The following is a 27,288-nucleotide window of genomic DNA, read 5'->3' on the forward strand; positions in this document are numbered from 1 at the left end:
TTCGGCGAACGGCTTCGCCCTTGGTGCGTCACTGGTCCTCTCGCGAAGGTTCTGTTCAGTGGGCGTCGCGGGGATCGGAGGCGGACATTGGAGGAGGCCTTCTTCCGAGTTTCTGTTCTGGCTGTCTCGCGCGACCCATAGCGTCTGTTGCACTGCACGGAATGGGGGACGTGGATTATAGTGCTCAGGTTTAGCGGTGGTTGGAGCTGCCCGAGTACTCCCCCGCGAACGCGCTTTGGTATCCTCTTATATACAGGCGAAGGAAGCGGACACCACTCTTCCGGCTGTTGCGACTGGCGAGGTCAGAAGATGTGGTGAATCCTTTCTCGTGGAGGAGTAAGGGAACGTGAGGCTGGGCCCGGATATCAATGACGTTTTACAAACAAGCTTATATTACATATTTACAAGAGTTTCAACGAAGTGCAAAAACAGAAGTTCGTGGGAAGTTGTAGCAGCCGACCACTCCAGGCGTTCGTCGCCCTTTTTATTCCCTGCTTGCTCATTGTTCAGTCGCCTCCTCCAAACCGGCGTCAGGAGACGGATGACATCAGGTCCCACCAATCCAGAGGTTTGTTGCCCTTTCCCTCCGAAGGGAGCTTTGTGGGGAAACACACGCACGTCAGAGGGCACAAACGGGGGATTGGGGGTATAGCACACTGACCCCGTCTCCGGTGTGGACGCGCCAGTTTGGGCGGATGACAGGTGAAGGACCGTCGCCTCGCTAAATGCCCAAACCCCTCCTCACAGAGGTGCTCCACTGGCGGCCCTAAGCATCCCATTCGAGAACGATTTGACGAGGCCATCGGCCCGTTCCCCATAATCGCGGTATCCGTGACCGGCGGTTGTCGCGGCGCGAACGGCCGATCACATCACGGCCGCCTCGACAGCGTTGGCCGAGAGCATATTCTAGCTTCGTCCACCCATCTCGTCCCAACTCGCGGTTTTGGGTCGGATCGTCACGACCCATGGGGCATAGTTGCTGCCAGTCTGCGCTCCCTCATCTCGTGTCTGACAGTTCAGAGTAGTCTGAACTCGTTGGACCGATCTTGGTGGTTTCTTTCGTTTCATTGTTTTCTTCATCTGGATAAGTTTGTATGATTGTATGATGAAGTAGGCTGCTCCTCTGCTCAGATTACAGATTAGCGAGTGTGTAGAAAAAGGTAATTATGTGGCGCTCGCGGAATAGCACAGCCGTTGAGGCTGCGTATTTTGTTTTTCCCATGATTTGCCATTGCGCTCTTATCTGTCGCCAGCGTTTCTCGCTTAAACTGCGGTGGTATTCAAGTTATGTTAACCCGTAGTTGGTCGTCTGCTGCTGTGGCCGCACATATAGGCAGGCGAATTTTCTCGTGCTGACGACATGGGCAGAGGCCGTCTGTCCGCGCGGGACGTGGCGGCCTCGTCCTGTGTCCACGAGCGGCCTTTGACCACGGAGTACCTTTGACCGACAGACGCGCATCACAGAGGCTAGCAGTCGTACTGTCGCCTTTGGCTAAACTTGTGTTAGTGCTTTGTCGCTGGCGGTTTGGTTAGCTTCATCTTTCGTACGTGTAGTTCTTACACTGTAGTACAAGTACGCTAACAGCTTTCCTTTCAGACGAGTTGGTGGAACCGTTGCCGTCAGACGCTCTATCGATCGTTGGCCAATGAGCCTCTTTTCAGCTGCGCAGTATTGTGGTGCTGACCCAAAAGGCGTGCGGTGCATCTACCTGCCGGCCTTTGTGACGCAGCACATCAACGGTCCTTTGACGTGGAATCGCACGCGTTTGATGTTCCTGCTGGCGAGGCACAGGCACCTAGGCAAGCGGTGAGGCCTGGCGAGCGGCATTCACGGCCCGTTTGGCATCGACGCTCTCTCGCGCCTGGCGCTACTTCTATACGCATGCGCCGCTGCGACGTAGCCCATGTGGAGGCGACGAGTCTCTCTTTACGAGCGACGCCCCGTGTCGTAACGCCTCTTGGCACTGCACTGCACATTCTTCCCCGCGGAGGTTTCCCACGAACGTGCCAGCGCGCCAGAAGTTCCTCGCATACCGCTAGCCCCAGTGCGTGACTTGACTAATAGGTTTGGCGCCCCAAAGCTGCAACTTGGACGTGCGCGACGCCGTGAGGAGAGATGAGGTATAACTTTGACGGCGTGGGTTAAATTAACGGGTGCCGAAATGCCACTTTCCTTCCACTTGACATCCCCTGCCAAAGCCGGTGATTTCGCGCACTTTGGTAGGCATACATATTAGTTGGTGTGCGCCAAATCGAAGGTGAACGATATCGATGGCGTGTTCGCCTTTCAACACGCCGAGATGAAGCTGTCTTCTTGGGCGCCTTGTTAGATAGCTTTGCTTGGCAGAACTTATTGGACCATACCCAGTGTCTATGCACTCTGTGAAGAAGGCTGACCTGCGAATAAGCTGTGTATGTGGGCTCCTTAATAGTGAGCTACACCTCCACCGCGGGTCGGCCCGCATTGCACTATCTTCGGCATTTTTTTCTACACACGGACACGATAGTAGGGAAAGTAGCTCTTAACAGCTTCGCCGTAAAAAGTAGAGATGTTGTAGTATAAAACAGCTTCGCTGTAAAAGTAAAGATGTTGTAGTATAAAGTCAGTTACGAAATTTATGAAATGAAGCGAGGAGAAGCTCCAAGCCTGCACAAATGGAAGAAAACAATAGCGGGAGAGTTGAAATATATGTGGCCCTCCTTATGAAAGAGGAATTTGTTGACGTGGGGTATCTAAAAACGTTGCACCCAATCACGCGGCAGCTTGGCAACAGAAAAAAGTTGTGACGCAGCCCATATAACGCCAAATTTTCCAGCAATAGTGTTAACAGAACAGATAGAAAAACAGCTATGTATAGAATCACAAGAAAACTAGAAAGTATACGTTCGTGAGCGAAAAAAACAACTTTGTAGCGAAAGCTAATAACACAGGGTACGTCGCACTTCACTGAGCAACGGTGGGGCAAAGCCAGTGGGGATGCCCGCGGAGAGCTTCGGCCTTCTTTTCGCTGTAGTCACTTCTCGGTGCGACCGCGGTGGTGACACCGGCCGGGCGGTTTCTTTTACGGCGCTCGATCCCTTCGTCCCGCCCCAACTGAGATTTACTGCCTCGGCCTGTCACAAGTTGGCGAGGTCTTCGTGGTCTCGAAGCTGTCGCTAACAGAAAGGGAATACCCGAACACAAAGCGGGGAAGCGCAGGCTTGGTTTAGGCGTGGAAAGAAATTTTAATAAAGAATAGTCACTCGACCGTATAGCGTTTCCAAGTGCGCCTTCTCGCCTGCCAGTTGCCTTTTTTTTTTTTTCGCTTTCTCCTCTTCGCGGAGGCGGAACAGGTAAGTCTGGCACAAGGGGAAGACGACGGAACGGTGTCTTTCGGCGAGTAGGGTCGGTGACGAGGGCCGCCGATGGTTCTACCGGTTCCTTTCTTTCTTTCTTTCTTTCCTACGGTTTTACTTTTTTCTGTACCGGTATATTTCGGTTGCGCAATGAAAGGCTCGACGCACTACCTGCCCGCGTAACCACGCCGGAGTGGCCCGAGTCTGCGTCGCGACTCACTCAACGCGGCGATACGTTACGCGTGCGATTGCGGCAGAAGGCACCACCACCGCACGGAGGCGGTTGCACCACGACGGCGAGCGCGGCGTCCCTTGCGTCAACCGCGAGCGCGCCGTTCTTAGCTGTCAAGGACTCGAGCCGCGTGGCTATATTTCGGCTGCTATATTTGACTCACTTTTGACCGGCTTGATCAGTGTTTGCTTAGTGTTCGATGTATTTCTTACACTCTCCGGCCTACTGCCGTCTTGTGGACTCGTGACGCAGTCACCGCTGGGCTTCGGTCTCCATGGCAACAAGTATCGTCCTTTGTATTGGGCCACTTAATCCGCGTGTCCGCTCTTTCTGGACGTGTCTTCGTTTAACCCGTTTGCCTTGGGCTTCCCTCGGCTTGTTTGGGCTCGCGACATTCCTCGGTCGATGCTATTTTCCAATTTCTTTTTTCTTTTTTGTTGGCGTCCTTTCCATTTCACTCGAGCTTACGCTTACGCCTCTTCAGGTCGTCAGGCTACCTCTGCGGAACTTTCGTCGTCACGTCCTTCACTTCGTGCGTGTCTCGCGAACATATCGCTCCGCTGAACGCGACTTTTCTTCAAGTCACGCATCGGACCACGGCGCGTCCCTCTTTCGCATACGTGTTACGTTTTCGATATTGCCCTTTTTCGTGTAGCACGCTTCGCTTTCATAGGAGGTAGCCGCATTAACATTGCCAACGGTGTCGGCGTGCAAGTGCGAGCTCATTCACTGCGCAATCTGGCCGGCCCGCTCTGAACACGCGTGGATTTGTTCGTGGCTCACGGTGCTTGTGTGACGTGGACGGCAGACGACAACCGACGGCACAAAGCCTGGCATACCATATTGCGAAAACACAGGGCGAAAAAAAATGTTTTGAAAGACAGCAGCCGAAGTGTTCACTGCCAGAGCTTGTCGACCAGTGGTGTCGTGGCAACAGTAATCGGCTGTGCGAAGTTCTCGGCTGTCTACATGTTTATCTCGTTTGTCCCGATCTCTCATATATGTCGCCGTGGTATTCATTATCCTCATAGTCATTACGATGCTTATAAAGTGCACTGCACAAAGAAAGGCCTTTCTCAAATTTCCCTGTACGTCGTTATTCCGAGGGAGGCACCTGGCCCCCATCTTTGCCACATTCGAATCACTTTCATTCCCTTAGTGTCTGTTTCTGTGCTGAAATGTACCGCGCAACGCTGTCATAAACGTCAGCGTAATGAAAAACTCTAACACGTTCTTTCCTATATTTTTTTTTTGTTCTTGTCTGCTGGCAGCTGATAGCTTGGACTCGTTTGTTCAACGCTGGCAGCAAACGGGGCCCCAATGCATGCCAGAGCCGCTCTGTTTCGTAGAATTGGAAGCAAAGTTGGTCCCGCTACCGCACGCTTGGTAACGGGATCAAGCGCGCGCTGGTTGGGCATGGCGAGCGGGCGTCTCCTCCTCTAGGCCGGCCGTGGTTTGTTGCGATTGGCCAACTGGGTTTGACTTCCTAGCCTGTCCTGCACCACTGCGACGAATCTATTCGTGAGGCTCACAATGCGTTTCCCTCGGACAGACCTGCGGCAACAGCAAGGCGATGCATGTTCGGCGGATCGAGTGTTGTTTATTGGTTTACTGTCGCCGTCACGGACCATGGGAGCAAGAAACTCTGGAAAAGGGTGTCCGAGGTGGCTGGTGGCATCGCGCACACCCGCGCGCCCTGTGTTGGAGGTCGCGCAATCTCAAGTTTTGGGGACGAGGCATTCTGTGAGAGTCCACCTGGTGCACTGTCCATTTGGGCCATTCCTGATTCGCCACTCGCATACTCCTCGCTCGTACAGCTGCATCAAATCAGCAACGGCCGAGATTGACAGTCCACTAGGTGGGCTCTTACAGAATGTCCTCCCTCCCCCCCTTATGTAGCGAGAGGGAACACTTTGACGTATGCTACACGGTGCCGGCGCTCTTCATCACGCTCAGGGCTGGGCAAAGATACTTCTCAATTGTATCACGGTGCGACATAAATACTCGGGCAACAAGTGTTTGAGATACGGATACAAGATACTACTGCTATTAATGTATCTGACATGATACTAATGATGAAATACGGGATGCTGCAAGATTTTATTTATTTATTTATTTATTTGTACATACTGCAGTCTATACAGACCAAGCAGGTGGGCGTATTTCCGCAAACAATCATGTAGGACAAGAATAATATATGCTCTTGTGTTAGACATATGGAACAGGAAACGGAAGAGAGCGAAGAAAAAAAGTAACAAGTTGGCATTTTTGTATTGCAAAAACCGCATTAAAAAAAGAAATTGCAATGGTACCTGCGGCGTCTTCTTGTGCGAGCGCAAGACGCCGCACTGTGCACACACGCACGCACACATTTTTACCAAGGACAACGTAGGGGAAATTACTTGTACCGAACAACTGAGCTAAAGAAATGATAAATTCATGGCAATGAAAGTGGATAAAAAACACAGGTGGGGAACGATCCCGCGTATTCGCATTACATGTGTGATGCTCTAACAAATTTAGCTACCGCGGCGCCGTTTCCCCATCCTCTTTCTTGGGTATTTATGTTTCCTAGTAGAACCCTGGGAGCAGAGTTACTGTATATGCTACCAAAGGTACCTTTGGTAGCATATACAGTAACTCTACCTGGGAGTGTTAGCCAGCGCTACCAATCACATATCTTGGCGGCGCATGTGGAACATCCTTTCTGCCGCAGGCGTCACGAGTACGTGATCTTCATGGGTGAAGGCGACTGGTCGGTAAACCGACACAAACATCAGGCACCTCGGTTAAGCCCCCTTCTTCTCGTTCAATACATGACGAGGGTATCGAATTCGGCAACATTGATACCTTCAAGCAGCATGTGTGGGCTTTCAAGATACGGCGCCCGCGCCGTGAGGAGCAGTCGCCGGAGAAGACCCCCCCCCCCCCCCATCCCCGCCTCAACCCTGTGCCTCGCGCGGCAGGAGATGGCGCGCTTCCGACCCGCCTCCCTAGCTCCGCGCGCACGCGAGATTGAGCCGCGCTCGCCGACTCACCCTCGCACGCTTTCACTCGCACATACAGCATACGGCGTGCGGTACTATTGCATCGCACTTGTGTTTTATACGAAACATCACGGCGACGCCGATTGCTAAAAATCCTTGTGGAGTGTCAGTATAATTGCTTTCGCAATGCAACAAAAATCAACAGAAGGTAGGCTGCGCGCAGACGTTCGTGCGCGCTCGCTTGTTTTTGTCGAGACGGCGCGGGTGCCACCACGTGACTCATCGCCCGCCCTCGCTGGAGGGCTCTGGCGGAAACATAAATGAATGTCGCTGTCTTTAGTTTTGTTCAGGTTTCTTATTGGTAGCAGTATCAGTTTGAGAAACGTATAATTCAGCCAACGTTTATAGTTCCTCGCAGTGATGTTCCGATAGCCAGTATCTTGTATCTTCAGATACACGATACGTTCTTTCACGTATCGGAAATACAGATACTGGCGCACGTTTTGCCAGACGTATCAAGAGACAGATACAAACAAACAAACCTATAGAGTATCTAAGACAGCACCTAAGATCCTTGTACTTCGATAGTGCCCAGCGATTCACACTAGCGTAGTGACAGCGAATGCTCGCAGTTATCGCGCGAGAGCTGTCCATGTTTGCCTGTGCGCGCGTGACACCATGGTAGGTAATGAATGAGTCGGCGAATGTTCGTGTGGTCGTTTAATACTTTGCTATCGATATTAGTAATTCGCCTTTCGGGCGAAACTGCTTGGCGTCTTTGGACTGCTCACTTTCGCATGTAGCATTTTTTTTTTCTGAGCTTCGTGGCGGCTTGTCAGGCTGATGATTTAATCGGCGGCTTTTACTGCCTGTTTCCCCCATTATGAACATGTGATGGGAAATAATAATAATAATAATAATAATAATAATAATAATAATAATAATAATAATAATAATTGTTGTTGTTGTTGTTGTTGTAACTGCGACATTTATTGCCTCTCTCACGTGACGCGGACCACGCGGTCGGGAGTCCGATTGCCTGCCGCTGTGGACGTTGGACAGGACACATAAGTTGATCTGTAGCTCTGCACTTCGGCATCCGTGATAGACCACCGCGCAGATTTGAAGTTACATTCCATCAATACTAGGCGATAACATTTCTTTCTGCAGCAATAAAAATGTGCTTCCGTTTAGATTCCCCGACACTGCAAATGGCACTAGCATTGCTCCGAAGAGAAGCCAGCAATATTCAGTTGCATTCGTAAAGAGAACGAGCAATATAGCATCAATGGAGTAGCGCAAAGTCGGGTGCCACTAGGACGCGTCATCTGCGCCAAGCGCAATGCATGACGCCGATGTTGGAAAATGCGTTTCTCTTACTATTTCCCTGCGGAGCTTCGGCACCAGCTACCCTAGCTGTTTCGCAGAAACACGCAGCCGCGTTTTAGCATTTTCTCTTTATTTATTCTTTTTTTAACGGTCGTTCTGGAGCTGGCCGCCAAGGACGCTAGTTTCCGCGGCCCACGCTTCTGTCCTCGGCGTCCTTTTTGCGAACGAAAAACAAGACGCTCCTAAGTCTCTGCTTCCCGTTTCGTCCCTGGGCTGTTACAGCTCCGCGTTGCGTCACAGTTGGAAACGCGCTGAGCCTCGACGAGGACCGGAGAGCGCGGCTATCACCGCGCGGGTCCGAACCACGCGCTGTGCAGCGCTTCGCTGCAGTGGCATTCACGCGTGTCCTGGCTGGCGGATTGTCGCGCAGAACGTATAACAGCGGCGGCGCGTGCCGAATTTGAACGGGACGCTTAAGCGGCGGCAAGTCTGACGTAGTCGGCCAACAAAGACGCGTCGTCACCTCTACATGCGCTCTGCGTCTTCAGCGAGGCTGAACGGTGACTCCATTCGGCTGCACAAATCGCAGTCGTCGCTGTGCCGTAAGGTGCGAGACAGTTCGCCTTACGCAGAGCTCACCCAGTACGAAAACGTGCGCACACGAGCGTTCTCTCGGGCTACACGCCCGTTTCAGTTTTTTAGTAAAGAGCCCAGCCATTTTTTTCGCACAAGTAGCAAATAGTTGGGACCATTTGCATGCTCTTGTATACAGCGCTTGCGCTGGGCGCCACACAGACTTCCCATGCTTCACTCCTTGTACTCTCGCCTATAGAGTATAGCAGCTCGAATGTCTCGTCTGCTGAGCACGAGGTTGCGGGATCGAATCCCGGCCACGGCGGCCGCATTTCGATGGGCGCGAAATGCGAAAACACCCGTGTACTTAGATTTAGGTGCACGTTAAAGAACCCCAGGCGGTCGAAATTCCTGGAGTCCCTTACTACGGCGTGCCTCATAATCAGAAAGTGGTTTTGGCACGTGAAACCCCATAATTTATTTTTGTTTTCGAATGTCTCGTCGTCCACCGAGCTCGCCAATTCCGGTCATCAGTCGCGTTCTAATCTCTCCGAGTAATACCATGGCGCTCTCTCTCATAGTCCCTATGCACGCGGTGGCGTCCAGCGCAAACACGTTGCCTTCTGCCATCCCCGCGCCGTGAGGCACTGCAGCTGCCTGGTGCCGGCGACGGCCACCTCTCGGCGGCGGGGTTTGCGCCGCGATGAGCGCACAGCCAAGCGCCGCGTTTCGTGATGTGCTTACACACACACACACACACACACACACAGCCCCACCGAGCGGGCATCGTGACTCATCAGCGGGAGTGACGCTCGCGGCGCTAATTCCGGGCCCTGCCACGGCGCGTAATGTGCTTCGCTTTAGAAGCGTTGCGCCCGGTTGCGTTTTGGCAGACCGCGCTCCTTTAACCATGCTTCGAGTCGTCAGGAAGATCCACGTTTCGCCTTGTTTCTTTTTTCTACATCTCGCTGTTTTGTTTCACTTATACGCGCCCGTTTCCCGGCCTCCCTCTGCTATAGTAGCTCTAAGGCCCCTTTCTCATAACTTGGCGTCGATTTCGGCGATCCACACCCGCCGACTTTTGTTTGCTTATTTATTTCGCTCGGCTAGCGCGCTAATTTTTGCTTCTGACTCCTTGCGTTGACGGTGGTGTTTTCGCAAGGTGTCACTTTTGTGCCAACGCTGCGGCTTCTGTCGACCGACCATGTGTCGACCGTCAGCGCGGACGCACTTCCCGTGGCACCGTAACCACCGCGCGGAAAGCAGCGTTAAAGAAGATGGACGGGGGTGAGAGGGAAAGAAGCGCAGCGGACCTCGTGACCTTAATCTCGGGACAACTTACGCTTCGTGCATGCAGCGCGCAGGAAAGAACGTATACATACAAAAATACCCGAGCCTACAAACAACGGTACATCCATTACTTCAAGGTGAGCACCACCGTGGTGCATGTTCTCTAACGCAGGACGCGGCGCTCTATCTTTAACTCGAATGGTGTTTTGGCCGCTGGCCTCCCCGTTAACCGACTTTCGTATCGTGTGCACAGAAGCTGCGCACGTGCCGAATCGCAGCTACGGTAATGCTGAGCTTCGGATAGGTGGACTGATGTGGATTTGGCTTACGGGGACCCGCGTCTCGCAGTGTTGGAATTGCTAACGTGCACGTGAGCGCGTGCACCACCAGTGCGGGTTGGGCCGCAAATAGCTGCACTGCTGAAGCTGAAATCGGCGTACGTCACGTGTGTGGTCACTGATCCGTGCGGTTTTATCTCCCAAAAAACAACGGCGGCTGTGTGAAACGTACGCCGTAGCGGACGCCTTATAAAATAATGCCGACCGCCATGGGGTCCCTCACCTGCACTTAGATCTGGGCACACGAGCGTTTGTGCAGATCTCGCCTCCGAAACGTGGCCGACGCGCCCGGGGACATCGAACCCGCTGCGTCGGGGGTGAGCAGCGGAAAGCGACTGCGCCACCGTGGCGGGTCGGTGTGTCTCACCGGAGACCCGTGCTTACACTCGGGTAACGTCAGCGGAAACCGCTCACAAATGAACGTGTACCAACTTGCTCGCGAGACGTCTCCCGTCGGAGACGCGTTGGTATCTGGATGTATGCTGTGCGCGGACGCCGCTACACAGTGGACGTTTGACGTGGGCGCCGTCGTGGCCGTACCTTGTCATCCTGCTTGTCTAGACTTATCCCGCAGCTGTTTTCGGGGGCGCCAATAGTCTAGGGACGTTTGCGCCGTAGAGGAGCCTCTTAGCGGCACGACAGACGTTCCTTTATACGTTCCCTTGATTCCCTCGTCGTTTGCGCAGCGATGGACTCGCGGGTCTGCACGAGCCGAGTCGTTCGCGTGGCAGCTGCTGCGCACTTGGCGCGACCACCACCAGTGCCTGCAGTGAAACGCAGTCTGGTTCGCTCCCAGCAGCGGGCTGCCCAAGTTCGACGCGAGAAGTGCCGAAGCATGGCCCTCTCGTCGGTCGGGCTTATACAGCACTCTCCGATCGCCGGGGCTCGGCGCGCACAATACAGCGTGGCCCGCTCGACTGCGCCATTTTAGCAGCTGCCGCCGCCACTGGAGTCTCGCGCGGCCGAGACCGCGTGCTTGCGACACCGTCGGCGGAATGAATAGGCGGCGACGCTATACCTGGGGAATGAGACGAGGGCTTTCACCCTGGAGAGGCGTGTTCCGACTCCGGTCCCTCTGAGAGCGATCCCCGAAGAGAGCGCTGCCATTTGTCGAATCGACGGAAGCTGATGAGCCAGTTCAGTGGCGACGACGAGATGTCGTGGTACAGGCCATCACTGACCGTGGCACAGCCACTCGACCTCTGAGGTCTGCGAACGGACTTGTCTCGAGCTTGCGTATAGTTTGTCCTCTCGCAGGCAACGCGTGCGCTGAGACACCGCGTAGCGCGGGAGTGCGGATAGATTTCGCTGACGAAATGCGCTGCACTAACTTCTACATTTCGCCCCATCGATTACCGCGTCCGAGACGCACCCGCGGGCCTATAGGGAACTCCTTCAGTGGGGCGTTGCTTTCGTTCTGCGTCTCAGCGGTAAAGGTATCGTCCCTAGTCGCAAGGCGCACGGGCACGTCTTCTGCATCGCATTCGTCGATGAAAGCGGGCAGCGTCGACCAGTGTCTTCGCGTGGTTTCGCGGCACCCGTCGTGCTGGCACTTCTCACGTGCCCAGAACGTCGTGAGTGATTGTGCACGCTATGCCATACGAAATATCAAATTCGTCGTAATTTCGGGCACCTTAATTTGACAATCGTCTTTCACGAATAATCTAAATCGTTACGAGAAATCAATCGTCTTCGTCTTGGGTTACCCGCCGTGGTTGCTCAGTGGCTATGGTGTTGGGCTGCTGAGCACGAGGTCGCGGGATCGAATCCCGGCCACGGCGGCCGCATTCCGATGGGGGCGAAATGCGAAAACACCCGTGTGCTTAGATTTAGGTGCACGTTAAAGAACCCCAGGTGGTCAAAATTTCCGGAGTCCTCCACTACGGCGTGCCTCATAATCAGAAAGTGGTTTTGGCACGTAAAACCCCAAATATTAAATTAAATTATCGTCTTGGGTTTTCTTGCTCATCCACTTGCTCGCGTGTGGTGTAGGTTACAGTAGCATACCAGGGACACTCGCGACCGTACACGTTCGCCATTCTGCTGTGATTTACTTGCTGTGAACTCCGTTCGCGCAAAATACTTTATGGCGCTTCCCTACTCGAGCTTGAAATCGTAGGACGACGCAATCTGTAACTGAACGGAACCGGAACTATTCGCACTGCGACCGGGTTTGACTGGACAGATGAACAGAGTATAGGAAGGAGACTGTGTCCGAGTTTAGGTCATACCCGAATCGCAAAGCTTTTCATGCGTAAGCATTCTTTGCCGAGTACCCCAGACCCGCCACGCAAGAAGTGTAATGCCTTTTATCTGCACAAAAATACTCAGTTTGCAAAGTTAAGGCATTTAATCCTTATAATAGTGTAAGTGTAGTTGATTGGTTGCTTTGCAAGCCATAAGGGGGGAACAATGGAAAGCAAGGAAAAAGAAAGGTAAATTAAAAGAATAACCATAGAGATACATAGGGCTCAAAGACATTTAATCGTTATAATAGTGTAAATGTAGATGATTGGTTGCTCTATGAGCCATAAGAAATTATTTAAAGCAAAGAGAAAAAAAGGAAAATACTCTTAGGGACATATTTGGCTCCTTAGAAGATGCATAGAAATGCTAATAGTAGGGGTACGCCAACTGACATTTGGGAGGGGGGGAGGGGGTCAACTTGAAATTTGGAGGTGGGTCAACTTAAAATTTGGGGTCATGCGTGCGCACACTTTGACAACTCCAGTGAAGTCTCTGCATTCGTTGTGACCGCCACTGGTAGTCATTGCGATGAATCCGTGTGCCACTGTTTTCCACCTTAAAAGCAAAATGACCCTCTCGAATGTCTTCATTGCGTAGGGCGTTCGTATTTCTTATTTAGTATCTTTTCCCCCGCGCTGGAGACAAGGAGACGGTCGCGCAAGCGTGTCGCGATGGGACTGCCACTCGCGTCTGTCGCTCACTCGAGCGCTCACGGCGGTCGCACTCCGACTCCCGGGTGGCCTCCGCTGATTTAGACCTTGTTCGCGCGAAACGAGGTGACTGCAAGTCGGGGGCCCACTTCAAGGCGCGGGGGTTCTGCGAAAGAACAAGAAAATAAAAAAGGCAACGGCTGCAGTCTGCGGCGGGTAGAGCTACCGTATGTGCTGTGTACAATAACTCTAGCGGCGTGGTCCTTGGAGCGCCCACTCGTGCATAGGTCGCCGTAGGAATTGGCGCCTGCTTTGTGCAGTGAAGTCAACTGCACCGGGACGGCTTCCTGCGGATCGTCGAGCATACTTGGGGTCCCGGATCTTTCGAGGACGCTGCTTTTCCGTCTAGAGAGGCGCGTATACTGCCTGCTGTTGAAGTGAGTCGAGTGTCTGACGGGTCCGTTTATCGCCTGCGTGACTGTTTGACTCTGACAAATCTAGAGAAATTGGTGTAGGCTGGTGCACCGCGGCGGGGATCTTACCTCATGGGGACGTGCGAAGTAAGAACGTTGCGTGCTGTGGCTTAAATAGCGCCCTGGGTTGTGTGCAGTCTTGTCAGAACCAACCAGCAGAATTGGTGAACCTTGTTTGTATGCGTAGCGGCCGTGCCAACCCCCGCCGCACGCTCTGACAGCTGCACTTTTCCTGTAGTTTGAAGTATGTCCGACGCAGCCTAAGGAAGAAGAGAATAGAAATGACCGCAATCGAGTGCTTAGCAGGGATAGCTCATGCTGTGGATAAGTTGTGCGTCGTTAAATAAAAATACATGGTCAGGAATAACTGTTACCCGCTGACACCCAGGTCGGAGCGGAAAACCATAGAGGTCCAATAACGACGCATTATGTTACTGTCTAGAAGAACGTTCATCGTGGGGAAAGTTGTGGTTTCGATGTCATAGTGGATCTACCTGCCGTCAAATTGGCCACGTGCACAGCAGACGCACGAAGAAGAACAAAGGCCGGCAACAAACGCTGTCTGGTCGAGCGTCTCTGCGCATGATTTTGGGTCCGATCTACGATGGTGTCAGGAAACCTTCGCGGCGCAAATTTTAAATGTCGCTTTCCTTAAAAGTATGCTGCGCTAATACGACTCACATGAGCGCTCCGTCATTTAATTGAAAGAAGTTGAGGTTTCGCCCAAAAGGCGAAGCATCGATTGCGATAGCAAATTGGTGGACACCTATGCGAAGTAAGGATAGTGGTTTTGTCGGCCGTTTAAACTGGTAAGCAGAGGCATATACTAACTAAATCAACGAGCGTGGTGTTACGCGCGCACAAGCAGACATGAAAACATATCACTCGTTGACCACGAACACTCGCTGTCGAAACACTCGAGTGAAGAAATGCGGTAGCAGCAGCGAGCGAATTTACCTGTGTGCTGTGTCTCGCATCAACGCGAGCTGAGCCGCGAAAACACAGCGCATGGCGGACTCTGTCCCCGTCGCAGATGGCTTTCAAGATACAGTGGTCTGCAGTAGAACGCGCCCACTTCCCTACTCTCCCCCGGAGACTACCTCCCTGCTTCCCTCCCTTGCGTGCGCTAGATTGAGTCGCGATAACCGGTTCACCCTCGCACGCTTTCATCGCAGATGCAGCATACGGCGCGCGGCGACGGCTTTATCGCCCTTGGACTCTGTACTGCTGGACCTCACGGCGACGGCAGAAAATACGCCTGCAGTGTCCACGTAATTGCTGTCGCAGTAAACGTAATGAGTATTACGAGCAAACTGTGCGTAGAAACTTTTCGAGCTCACCTGTATTGTCATGGTCTTGCGGTTATTCGAGAGGAGCAGAAAAAAGACGATGAGACGACTAAGACAATGAAGATATTTTTGCAGCAAGTTATGGACTTTTTGTAACGCTGGTTATTGATTCGGTTTTTTTATTTTTAAAGGTAATTGTACTAGTATGCTAAGGGCATGTATTGCAGCATGCTTAACTGTGTAAATGAACTTTTTTCTCTCTTTTTTTTTTATGGCTTTACGGGGCGAGAGCGGCAAGTAGTAATTTCAACGAGTTTGTATGAGTAAACGCGGACATCTGAAAATCGCAACTTCGCCGCTTTTTATTCGGACGCTGAAGATGCGCTGACCGGAACACTGTGTCACTTTACTATAGCCCTTGAGTTTGTAGCACTTTGTATTTCAGCCGCCCTTGCTTATGAAGTTCCAACGCGACAGCGCGTCCCCCAATCAGCAGAGTGATTGATTCGCGGGCGCTCGTGATCGCAACGGAAACCCGCTGCTGTGACTTACGCGAATACAATGTGCCTCATTTCGTGCCTCCTGTTTTTTTTATTAATTTAAAGCATCTTCGGCGTGGGGTTGATCGTTGGTGTTTTTCAAGCTGTTACCGCATCCGGAATTCTTATAAACGGCTCGAGAAACGCTCATGGTAATGCGTGTAAGAATCTGACATTCGCCTCGTTGTCCTTCTGTCAATCAGCTGCTGCCATTCACGTAACAACTGTATCCGTAGCCTATCAGCCTGCCTTTTTATATATACGTTGCCGAATAACATGTGCCGTAATGCTCCAAGCAACAAACAAGTTTATTTATGCTGAGGAGTGGGCTTGTTGCGCCAGTTCGCGTATGCGAGCACGTTATGTGGAAAGCGATTGGAGCAACACACATTTTTATTGCGACAGCAATTATGTGGGCACTCCAAGCGAATTCTTGCCGTCGTCGGCGACGTCGCCTTGAGGTCTCGCATGTATTTAGGTATATGTATGCTATATGCCATGCCCTGCTGCATTACATGCGGCATATGCGGGTTATGTGTCCACACCATTGTATCACTAAAGTTGCTCACACAGGTCTTACGTTCCTCACAACGTTATTCCTCAGAATCTTTGAGACTGGCAGCCCACAAACAAATGTGATGAAGCACGCCTTTCATCTTCACTATTCTCATACTTTTATATTAAAAGTGCGCAACAATAACTCAGCTCGAACCTTGAAAGGGTGTAATTTCATTGGCGCGGCTGGGCACAACCTCCGGGATCGACCTAAGGAAGAGGTTTGAAACATACCCGATGCGGTAAAGTGCTGGTAAATTCGCAGAGGAAAGGGTTGACTTTTATTAATAAACATAGATGGAGTTGTTCGAAGGCATGATTTAAACAGGGGACCCCTATCACAGCAGCCCGTTTTTACTTAGTTTACTTACGTTTACTTTAATTCATACTGCCACTGCAGCTACGAGTCTTACACTTCGTGTAAAATTCTAAGACTCTGCTGTAGCATTCGTTGCTTTGGACGTATCGCGAAACTGTGATTATTTGTATTCTATAAATGTAAATCGCGTGTTCATCTCTGATAGTCGTTTTCTAGTTTGTGCATTTCGATAATATAGGTTGACCGGATAAGCGGCGACTGATGCCACAGATCGAGCTGTTCGAATCTCACGGAAGACCTAGAAAATAACTTACGAAAAAAAAAAGCGTTTAGATGGGGATGTAGCACGTGCTCCGATTGTGAGCTAGCCCATGAATTATGCGATCGACGCGCTCATAAAAGGCATTTCTTGATTGCAAAGCTTCAAGACCGGGCTTGTGTTTGAAGCTTTAATAATCGGTATGTCATTCTATGTCATTCGTTACGCATTGCGATTTGGTGGCGATTCGCGCGCGGCTGCAGTGCGGACTACAAGGTTTGCAAAGAATAACCGGGGTTTCTCTTCTTGCTGCGTATACCATCTTGAGTTGGAATTTGGCTGTCAAGCTGCGGCCTTTCGGTGCCCATAGGAATGTAGGAATTACGCGGCTGTCCTCAGCCTCTTGGACAAGCGGGATCGGCGAACGGTTTTGCAGCGTGCACGCCTTTCCTTTATTTTCGTTCGGCCTTCAGAGCGCTGACTTGCGTAAAATTTGGCACGTCCTTGGCCTTTCCTTACAATACCAACCGAGGATGTCCGTCTGAGGGCAGCACCACCTTTTAGTTTGCTCGAGGAGTCCAAGTTGCGTTATACCGCGTGGAACATTCAAGGATTTGTTTGAAATGTATGCTCCCTCTCATTGGCCGGAGTCGTGTTCCTCGTCTCTTGAAGTGCTGCCATGTGCATCGGCCGCGTGGCAGTCCATTGGCTTGCTGCCCCCTCTCTGAGCTGTTTCCTACTGTTCTCCGCGCTCGTGTTGTCGACCGCTTCAATCTGGCCGACGAGGTGTGCACCTGGCTGCGCCTGTTATAATCTGGCACCGGTCGTGCGTCGTTAGTCTCGTACGATGCGAAGACCGAAGCCGCGTGGACGAGTTCCCACGTGGCGGTGATAGATACGCGTTGCTTCTCGACGCCGGTATCGACGACCGCGGCCGGCGGGAAAGCGCTCTTTATACGGAAACGGAAACCCTGGATGGGAGAAGGGGCAGGGGGCGAGGGCGCGCCGTCTCGAGCCAGGGCACGGAAATAGCGCACCCCCCGCAGCCGCCGGGCTTCCCTTACACTGGGGGGAGGAGGAGGGGAGGCGCAGTCGCTTTCTCTCGGCTCCCTCTCTGGGTCGGGGGCCCAGAAAGCGGGGGGGGGGGGGGGGAGGGCACCGCCTCCTGCCAGCGCCCCGGGCCCGTCTCGCGCCCTGTGTAAGCGCTTTCGCCGATCGGGCGGCGTCTATATGCCGGCAGCGGTTCTCTCTCTCTCTTTCGGGAGGCATATTGCGCCTGCCCCTACCCCGTTAGACGAACGGCACTGCCTCGAGTCTCGCCGACGAACGGCCTTGCGCTGCCAAGCCGTGTCGTCCTCGCCGTTTTTATTTTCACTTTATTCCTTACGATCTTTACTCCGACGGAGACGGTTCTCCGGGCTTCGCTTTCGGGTTGCTGCTGGTGCCCGATTTGCAATCACTCCCGCCTTCCCGTCCTTCTTTTCTCCCACACCCTCCGTCACTTTAAACTTTGTTTCGCTCCCAAACGGCGCCCTCGGGGCCCTTCTTCGCACCTACCAGCCGGGTCTAATGGTGCTGGCTCGGCGTTTCCATCGCTAACCCGGCTTCGGGCTCGAGGCGACGTCACCTGTCTCGCGGCGGCGCTCCCCTCACAGCCGATTGAGGTCCCCGCTCGGTGACGCTTGTGCCGCGGTGCCAGGCCACTACTCCGTGCCTCCTGCGCTCGCTTGCGCGCACGTTTCGCGGTTGCACGCCCCCCTCTCCCCCCAGCCCGACCGCGTGAGGTTCGAGCGCCGGGACGGCCCGTGTTGGAAGCCCATACTCGCCGGCGCACCGTTGGGAGTGCGCGGGTGCTCGGCGTCGTGTAGTGGCGGCCAGCCGCGTCGTTCCCGTCGCCTGCTTCTTTCGAGCGCTGCGTACGCCGCAGCAGCTACACCGGCGGCTACACCTATACCGGCTCTTTCACGACCTGCAGCGCTCATCCGTGTGCTGGAGTGGAAAGCGGCGACGGGATTCCGACAGTGGATTCGTAAATCGGTGATATACTAGGGTCGGCTAATGCTGCTTTGCCACTGGCTTCCGACTTAACTGGCATGAGCTTTCCGCCTTAAAGCTTCCGCTTGCTTTGCTTTATCGTTGGACGTTCCTGCAAAGTAAGATAGGGCCATAACGAGCGTAGAAGGAGCCTTCGTTTACTCAGGCTTTATATTGGGAGCGGGCCTTGCTTCTGTCTTTGGAACCAAATAACCTTCTTCGCGCATTTGCCGAGTCTGTGCTCTTCCTTGGAATAACACTCGCTTAGACTGCCTTCTTGCCGTGCGCTGAAGGCAACGGGCCCTTCCGGTCCGTCTTCCGAGAAGGAGCCCTCGGCTTACCCGTTTCCGAGAAACGACGACGACAACGACCTTCCCTTGACGAACGACCACGCGCTATTCTGGACATGCGTGACAATGGATTAGCGTCTGCGACCGGCGGCACTTCCTGAGTTGGCACCGCGTCTGCTCAATCTGGGGTTGTTTGGACAGGCGCGGGCAGGAAATCAGAATGCCCTTCACAATTCCGTACACGCTAAAGCCTGTCACGGCGCCGACGAGCAGGACGCTTTCTAAAGGCAGCAGCGTGAGCAGCGACGACGGCCTGCAGTCCCCGCGCTCCCCGTGGAGCAGCAGGACTTCGAGCATCGACGACAACAAAACTCAGCGGAGTGACCAGCAGCATCCGACCTCGTCCGGCGACAACTGCGGTGGCACCGAAGCAGGCCTCGCTTGTCGTCGAGCTAGCGGCGGCGCTTGGACCGGAGCCAGTGCTGCTGGCGAATCTGGTGGCGACAGCACGCCCTTGCAGCAAAATGCCGCGAAAGGCAAACTGGGCGGCGAGGAGGTTCGGACTACGACGGCCCCCTCCTCCCAGAATAGCGTCGTTCCTCCGTCGGCGTCGGAAGGAGAGAAGCAGCGCCCGACAGACGACTCCGGGGGCTCCGACCCCAAGGACGTGGAAAAGGAACGCCACTACAACTCGTTTATGGAGGCTCGCCTCAAGTTGGGCCAGACCAAGACCGTGGCCGAGCCGCTGCTCAGGCTCAAGGCGCGCCAGCAGGAGCCGCCGCCGCCCGAGATCACGAGGCGCGGATCGACGCCCGTCTTCTCGCAGGCCATGCTCCGCAGGCCCTCCGAGAGACGGTTGTCCGGCGTCAAAGCCAAGGTCGCGTCCGGTGGCGGCGGTGGCGGCGGGTCGTCCGAAATAGACGGCGTGACGTCCGCCGGTGACGTCAACACGGGAGAAACGGCGGCGACGCCTGGTGCCACCAGGAAGACCTCGTCGCCCACCAAGAGTCCGCGGAGTTCGCCCTCCAAGACGACAGCGGCGAGCATGAGCATCGCGAGCACCACGGTGGTGGCGACGATCGGCGACCTGGGACGCCGGGACTCGTCGACGGCCCGCAAGGCGCCGGTGACGACCCTCAGGATTACTAAGAAACCCTCTTCTTCCGCCACGTCGTCTTCCTTAACGGCGAAGACTTCCGATGCGCCGGCCCAGCCGCCGGACTCTGTCGCGAAGCCACCAGCCGCAACGGAAGACGCGAAGAAGCCGCTCGTTGCCGAAAACAAGGCGTCCGAGTTGCGCAAGGCTGTTTCGCCCCCCAAGAAAGCCGTGTCCACCGTGCCGGTTCGCCGAAAGTCTCAGCCGCTGCGCATTCGGGCGTCCGTGACCGTGGAAGAGTGCGGAACCTCTGATCCGAAGCCAACAGCCAGTGCCGCGGAGCAGCAGCCGCCGCCGAAGGCGGCTGCCTCTCCTTCTGGCAACGCTTCCAGACTGGATGAGAAATTGGCAAGCGTGGAAAAAACGTGCGATACAACAAGTGTGCCGGCTTCTGCCAACGAAGTGAAGGCCTCATCGACTAACACTAATGACGCCAACTCAACTCTTACTGAAATGAAGAGCAGTTCCTCTAGTGGAAATAGTGCGATGACTGAAGTCAACGAATCATATACCTTTGTGATCAACAGAAAAGATACGGCGGACATCATTACTACTACTACTACATTTGCATCACGGGAGTCTGATCGTCAGATCTCTAAAGGAAGCGACCTTCAAGGCACCTCTGCCTCCGAGCACTCCGCTGCTCTTAAGGCCGATGTCTCTACTGAGAGTAACACGGCGACGAAAAATCAACACAACACGAAACCGGACTCTGTCTTTGGGGAGAACAGGGCTTCCCGTCGGCAAGAGTCCGTCAATGCCATCGAAGATGCCAAAAATAAGCACGAGGACAAGATGCAGACGGTGGACATCCGTGATTTGCGGATTCTTCTGCGCACGCCGTCGCCGCTTCCCCCAAAGTCCTCGTCGCCCACCTCGCGTGGCTCTTCTTCGACGACGCCGACGATCACGCGTCTGGACAGCGGTTCTCGCAAGAGCTCGCTCGCCTCCCTGGCGAGCCGCAACGGTTCCACCGACGGCCCCGAGGACGAGGCCTCCACGAGCGGCGTCAGCTCGCTCGGCGGCGTCGGCTACCGGCGCGACTCGCTGGCGTCTTCGCGCCCCAGCAGCCTGAGCTGGGACTCGGACGCCGCGCTTTCCTCGACGGCCACGTCCACGCCGTCGGACGCCGTGGGCGGTGTATCGCTGCGCTCGCGTTCCGTCTCGGTCGAGAGCGCGGCCGACGTCGAAGAGTGTCCCCCCCGCGCCTGGTCGTCGCACGTCCACCGCACCGGCTCCCAGCAGCGACTCTCCGTGGGCAGTCTCAGTGGCGCGGCGCGTCGCTCTCGGCTGACCCAGCCGCCGTTGCGCACGGCGACGTGGGCGACGAGCCCCGGCAAGCCGTGGTGGTCGACCACTGCAAGGGCGAGTCCTCGTTCGCAGGTCAGCGACCTCTGGACCGACCTGGGTCAGGAGCAGGCGGCGTCGGCGCAGGCGGCCGAGATGCTGGAGGCCGAGACGGCCGAGCGGCTGCGACTGGACAAGGAGGTGCGCGAACTGCAGGTGGGTCGCCTTTTTACGCTGCTTCTTTTTTTCCTTGTTCGCTTTTGTGTTGAAGCGTATCTGTGGAACCTTTCGCTTCCAGGCCGTTGACCTGTTGCTTACTCGGCGTTTTGGATCAGTCAGCGTGACACAGAGCCTTGCTTTGGAGGACATGGAACACGTGATTTATTAATTGTACAAGGATTCGAGATGAGTTGGTTTGTTAATGTACAACAAAGTTATTTTTCATATGCAAAACATGGTAGGCGTGGCATGGAGCTCTACTTTTATTTCAGGTAGTTGACTCGAAGTTAACACCGAAAGACGTGTCCTGTTCGACGGTGCCGTAAAAAAGCGCGATCAAGATTTCGCATAGTTTAAATCTAGTCGTACATTGCAGTGCGCCAAACGTTTACTAGGCCGTCTACATCCTTGACTGCAGGTACTCAGCAGTCAGGTGTGCTACCTGAGCAAAACGCAACGTCCAACGACACTTTAACGGGAGCACGTCGTTTGAAATGAAAGAGAAGCTACTTCAGCGCTGTCGCAACCCCTGGCCCGTAATGTGCTGCTGCCATTTGTGTGCAAAAGCATAGTATCCACAACGAACAATGCGAAATGTAGCAAAAAAAAGGAAACACAGAGAGAACTGGTTGTTTTGACATGAAACATAAGACGCGCATAAAAAACTAGGACGGATAGATATAACATTGTTTTACATGCCGCTGTTGCCATTGCCGTTGCCGTAGCCACCACTGCGGCAACGCTAGGCCTAGCTTCTTTGACGTTCGCTGTGAAGCTTCTTGCCGTTGGGTTCCGTGTTTTTTATTGAAAGAATTCGCTGCTGTAAGCAATGGCACGGACTCCCCCTTTATGGTCCTCGCGATTGACTTAGAAGCTAAAGCACGGTGCGTTGCATAATGCCGGTTCCCGAAAGTCATCTTCGCCTCCGTACGGAAATGTTACATGGTGGAGCATACCTGAAAGTATTGCAGTGCAGCATTACAAGCGTGAGGAGGAGTTATTGCCACGGGACACATTATGTAATGCTTAATTATACACGCGTGCACCCTTTATTTCCTGTCACAGTACGAGCACCGATATGCCTAATACGTGTACCGACAGGCCTTCAGAGCATTTTCGAATGTGCCTGTGGCGGTTCGAGCCCTTAAAGGGACACTAAAGGTTACTATTAAGTCAACGTGGACTGTTGAAATACCATCCCAGAAACCTCGAAACGCTTGTTTCGTGCCAAGGAGAGACTTATTTTAAGAGAAAATGCGTTCTGAAGCGTCCGCGTACCTCTAGCGCAGTTCAAATCGCCCGCCCTCCGATCGAGGAGAACTGACATCATGGTCTCATAGTGACGTTGCGCCATCGGTGAGTAGAACGGCGTCCGCAGACGGCGCTACGGCTTTTCTGCGCAAAACGCGAACGCGCGGCCAGAAACAGAGCCAAGACAGAGCCGACAGCAGAGCGAAAGCGGGAGTATGGTGGCTAGCGGAAGGAGAAACGAATTACGTCCCACGTTACGTCCCACGGCACACGGAGAGTCCGTTTTCGTTAAACTATAGGCTGCAGCGAGCTCGCAGCGTGGTCGGCGTGGTCTATGAGAAGCGACGACGAGCCTTTTCGCACTCGCAACAGGGCATAAAAATGTGCGAATCGACGCAAAACTCGGCCTAGAAACGTGCTTCGCCACAGCCAGGGCTCAATACGACCCAAGCTGGCACGACCCAGATGTCGTTTCCCGCACCGCCACCAGGCGCCGCTACTATACCTCACACTCCAGCGCAAGACGCCCATAAGCTGGTACTTCATTCTATGACGCTAACTTCGACGCTCGTCGCAATGGACCCTGACACCGACAGATTGGCTCGCGATGGTGGGCTCAACTTCAGCGATTTGAGCACCGACGAGCGCGACCTGCTTCTGAGGGCTCGCACTGCCGGCGTCGTTGCGTACTACGACGGCGGCCTCGACACCGGCTCTCCGGAGCGGGAAAGCAACGAGGGCTTCCCACGACATCACATGGACGTGGCATTCTCGCTGCTTGTTCCAAATGAAAGTTTCGCGAGCAGAACCCTCACAGCACGACGCGATAACGAAACTACTGAAACTCCAAAGCGTGCGCGGCGCAGAGTCGAGCGAAAACGAAACCTTTCGAACACCCATATTACTGAAGGGTAACGTCAAAATGTTATTTTTTCCTAGAATCGAATAGACGTAGACAAGTAGCATTTTTTCCGGCTTATAATCGAATGAAATGATATTTTTAATACGAGTAGTTGAGTATTAGTAACACAAATTATGAGGAGACCTTTCGTCATCGGGCTAGTACCGGAATGTCGCTGGGGGGTCTCAAATCGTGTCATGCATTTACCTCAATTTCTCGGTTACTAAAGCTCTGTTCGCGATTATATTGACGCCTTAGACGTTCTAGAACATTGCTCTACCACTTTAACTTGAGTTTCTGGTAACCTTTAGTGTCCCTTTAAGGGCAGTAAAGGACATACATTTATTTTTTCCAACTGGCCGATTTTTCGGACGTTTTCGCGGCCCCTAGGGAGTTAGAAAAATCGGACATGGACTGTGCAACTGACCGAGAAGATGCTTCAAATGGTCCATGGGGCGAACGAGTGGCGGAAGGAGGACAAGAACAGAAAAGACCTACGCACTGAGGAATGAACGGGAAAGGAAGCGTGCTGCCGCCGTTTTGAAGGAGCTTGAGCTCAGAAAACAAAGTGTTGGCTGATGCCGAAATGCAGGTGTCCCTCATCCAAACCAAAATAAACTCTTTAACGCAGTGAAACACAACACTGAGGAGTCGTGCACGGGCTGAGAGTATGTCAGCACAGTTGAAGTTGACACACCAGCTGTTGAGAGAGAACCTCAGTTGTGACAAAGTTTGGCCTCATACCACTGAGCTTGCTATCAGTTGATAGAAATAGCTCATATTCGAAAATATTTGCTTCTTTATGCATCTCCTTTTTATTCGTATTTTAGAATGTCCCACTCGATTTGCAATTTTTTTTCGAAGACATTTTATTTTCTGTTCATTTTACTAACCCCTCCCTTCTATTCTCTTTTTGAATAACATCAACATTACTCCTTAGTATCCAAATTGGACGAAGTCGTTTTTTTTTTCATCTGCTTACTAGAGAGTGACAGCATCGGACGATGTGGGCGACATGTCTTGACATAAAACATAGTTCTGCATCACTCAGGAAATCTTGCAAAGGCACTCAGGGAGAACCTGGAAAACTCGGGGAATTTGGAAATGTCAACTTGGTGGACACCCTGATACCTTCTTCAGGAAGCTCAGTAACAGGAAGTGCACCTCGAAAAGCCCCAATCGAGAAAGAGGAAATGAAATAGATTTCGTACTCTCTGCTGATCCCAGCATAGTGCAGGATGTAGAAGTGTTAGGTAGGGTAAAGTGCAGTGTTCATAGGTTAGTGAGGGCCAGGATTTCCTTCAATATGAAGAGAGAAAGTAAAATTAGTCAACAAGAAATATGCGTATCTAGACCCAGTAAGGGTAAAATCGGGCGAATTCAGGCTGGTGCTTGCACACAAATGTACAGCTTTAGTACAGAAAGATGGCGATAACATAGAGGTGATGAATGAAACCGTAACTAGGCTGGTATCAGAAGCAGCAATTGAAGTGGCACGTAAGGTGCCAAGGCAACCAGTAGATAAGCTCTCCCAAGTAACAAATGACCTAATAAAGAAGCAAGAAAGCACGAAAGTGTGTTACTCAAGAGATCAGATAGAATTCGTTGAACTGTCAAAAGTGATCAAGAAGGCGAAATTAAGTGATATTCGAAATTGTAACTTGGGAACAATTGAGGAAGCAGTAAGAAGTGGCCGCAGCATAAACTCAGTGAGGAGGAAACTTGGCAAAGAACAGGACAAGGTGCATGCTGTGAAGGATAAACAAGGTAATGTCATCAGCAATTTGGTGGCATAGTAAGAGCAGCAGAATAATTCTGTACTGACCCTTCTACAGTACCCAAAGCGGCCACACAAAGTTCATTGGAAACACCGGTGAAGTGGATACAGGGGCTCCTTCCGTTACTAGCTATCCAAGTTAGGGAGGCCTTGCAAGAGATGTCCATGTGAAAAGCGGCAGGAGTAGGTGGAATAACAACCGATTTAATCAAGGATGGGAGAAATATACGTGAAAAGCTTGCGGCCCTCAGTCGGGTGTGAGCGCTGACGCTGGCTCATTGTTGGCAATGGAGATGAAACTCTCTGTGCGAAATCTGTGGAAAGTGTCAATGGGGCTGGCAATCGAAGAGCGCGGTGACGGCGGCAGTGTGCTTCTTCGAGTATGTGCTGCTTGCGCGTGAACAGGCTGTGGGTTATTGTGAGTGTTGTTGCGCAAGGAAATACGCTTTCTGCGTCTGTGTCAGTCATTGGTTGAGAATGAGCCTGTGGAAAGCTTAGAAAGTTTGGTGACGGTGAAACCTTCGCAAACATCAGAAAAAGAAAGAGCCTAACAATGACAGCAATACACCGATGTCTACGAAATTGGAACATGTATGTATATTATTTTAGTCCTCAATTTTAGTATTGAGTTTCGGGTTTCATTTACACAGCGTCAGCAAGTCTTCGCATTCTTAAGAAAATCGGTGATCGATGTGAGACATCAGGTAGACGTCAGTTGAAAATCAAAATCGTTGCGCACGCCTCTTTGCCCATTCTTAGTAGCAGCCGATGCTGGCATTGTGATTGGATATTCCTTTTAACAACGGAGCACACTAAGTGCATGTGTTCGACGCGCATTAGCCTTGCTAGAGTTAGCCACAGCCTCACCCGGTCATGGTGACGGACGTAGAATGTCCATTCCAACTGATTGCTGACAAGAGGAGCGCCGTAGGACGGCGCATTCCAGTCGGCGAACACGAGCACTCGGGAGCTGCTCTCAAGGTGCTCTCGGGAGGGCACCTCATTCGGGGGCACCAACGACACTTGCGTGCACACAGGGAGAGTTCTGTCAAGCGAGCCTTAAATTCTCTTGTTGGCCTAGCGGGAAACCTAAGCAGTAGGCATCTTCTACTAGCTTTGTTTCTTTCTTTCTTGGACTGCTAAGGGCATTGGTTTCCTTGGTTGTACTTTCGCTCAGTGCAGTTCCCAATCTCGAAAGGTTCTGAAAGTTCCAAAGCCGTGCAGAAAAGAAGAGAAAGAAAAAGGGGGAAAAAATAAGCCGGAAATTATTGCTTTGAAGTGCCGCACAATGAATGTGTTCGCCCCAATAAACATTTATTGTATCGCTTTTCATACTAATCCTCGGGGCGCGGAAAGCCGCTTTTCTTTCTGAACGATCGCTTGTGCCATTCCAGAATTGCCGCGCGACTGGCCGCTCAGGCACTTTGCGCGTATTCAGGGGCTTCTTTCACGCTCGGAAAAAACACTTTTATGTAGCACGTATTGAGAAACACAAAGCTGTATCGGGAGTTTTCCATGTTGCTCTACAGTATTTTTTCATTTAGACTTTTCATCTATATATAATATTACAGAAGTTGATTAATTAAAATAGAATATGTAAGTAGGCGCAATGCAAAAAAAAATTGGAGGCTTATCAAGGTTAAGCCCAGTGGATGCTTCGCATCCACTGGGCTTACTGGGCTTACTGGGCATCCACGCTCCACGCGTATCCTTAGCGTTTGGAGGCATCTTGACCGCATACACGCCCGGCGCAAAGACGCTGGCGCAGTTGCGGGCACAGAGACTGACGCGACGGCGGGCGCGCGCCGCTTCATCCCTGGCGTGACGTCACATATCGCGTGATGCAGCGATGGTGGCGCCGCCGCCGCGTCGCGCGCGACGGCGCGAACCGAAGCGTGGAGGCCTCCGCCGGGCGACGTCCGACGGCGCGATATGAGGCCCCATCTGCAGCCGGTGT

At 52.8% G+C, this 27,288-nt stretch overlaps 1 protein-coding gene across 3 annotated transcripts in view; it reads left to right on the forward strand.

The window, feature by feature from the left end:
* Positions 1 to 27,288, forward strand: part of LOC142576602 (unconventional myosin-XVIIIa-like) — a 353,054-nt gene that overhangs the window by 267,539 nt on the left and 58,227 nt on the right. For all 3 annotated transcript variants that reach the window (XM_075686803.1, XM_075686805.1, XM_075686804.1), the window contains exon 21: positions 21,280 to 21,399. In XM_075686803.1, the coding sequence (XP_075542918.1) occupies positions 21,280 to 21,399 (120 nt within the window). The remainder of the gene's footprint in view (positions 1 to 21,279; positions 21,400 to 27,288) is intronic.

Source organism: Dermacentor variabilis, chromosome 3, assembly GCF_050947875.1.
Source record: "Dermacentor variabilis isolate Ectoservices chromosome 3, ASM5094787v1, whole genome shotgun sequence".
NCBI classification, from domain to species: domain Eukaryota; kingdom Metazoa; phylum Arthropoda; class Arachnida; order Ixodida; family Ixodidae; genus Dermacentor; species Dermacentor variabilis.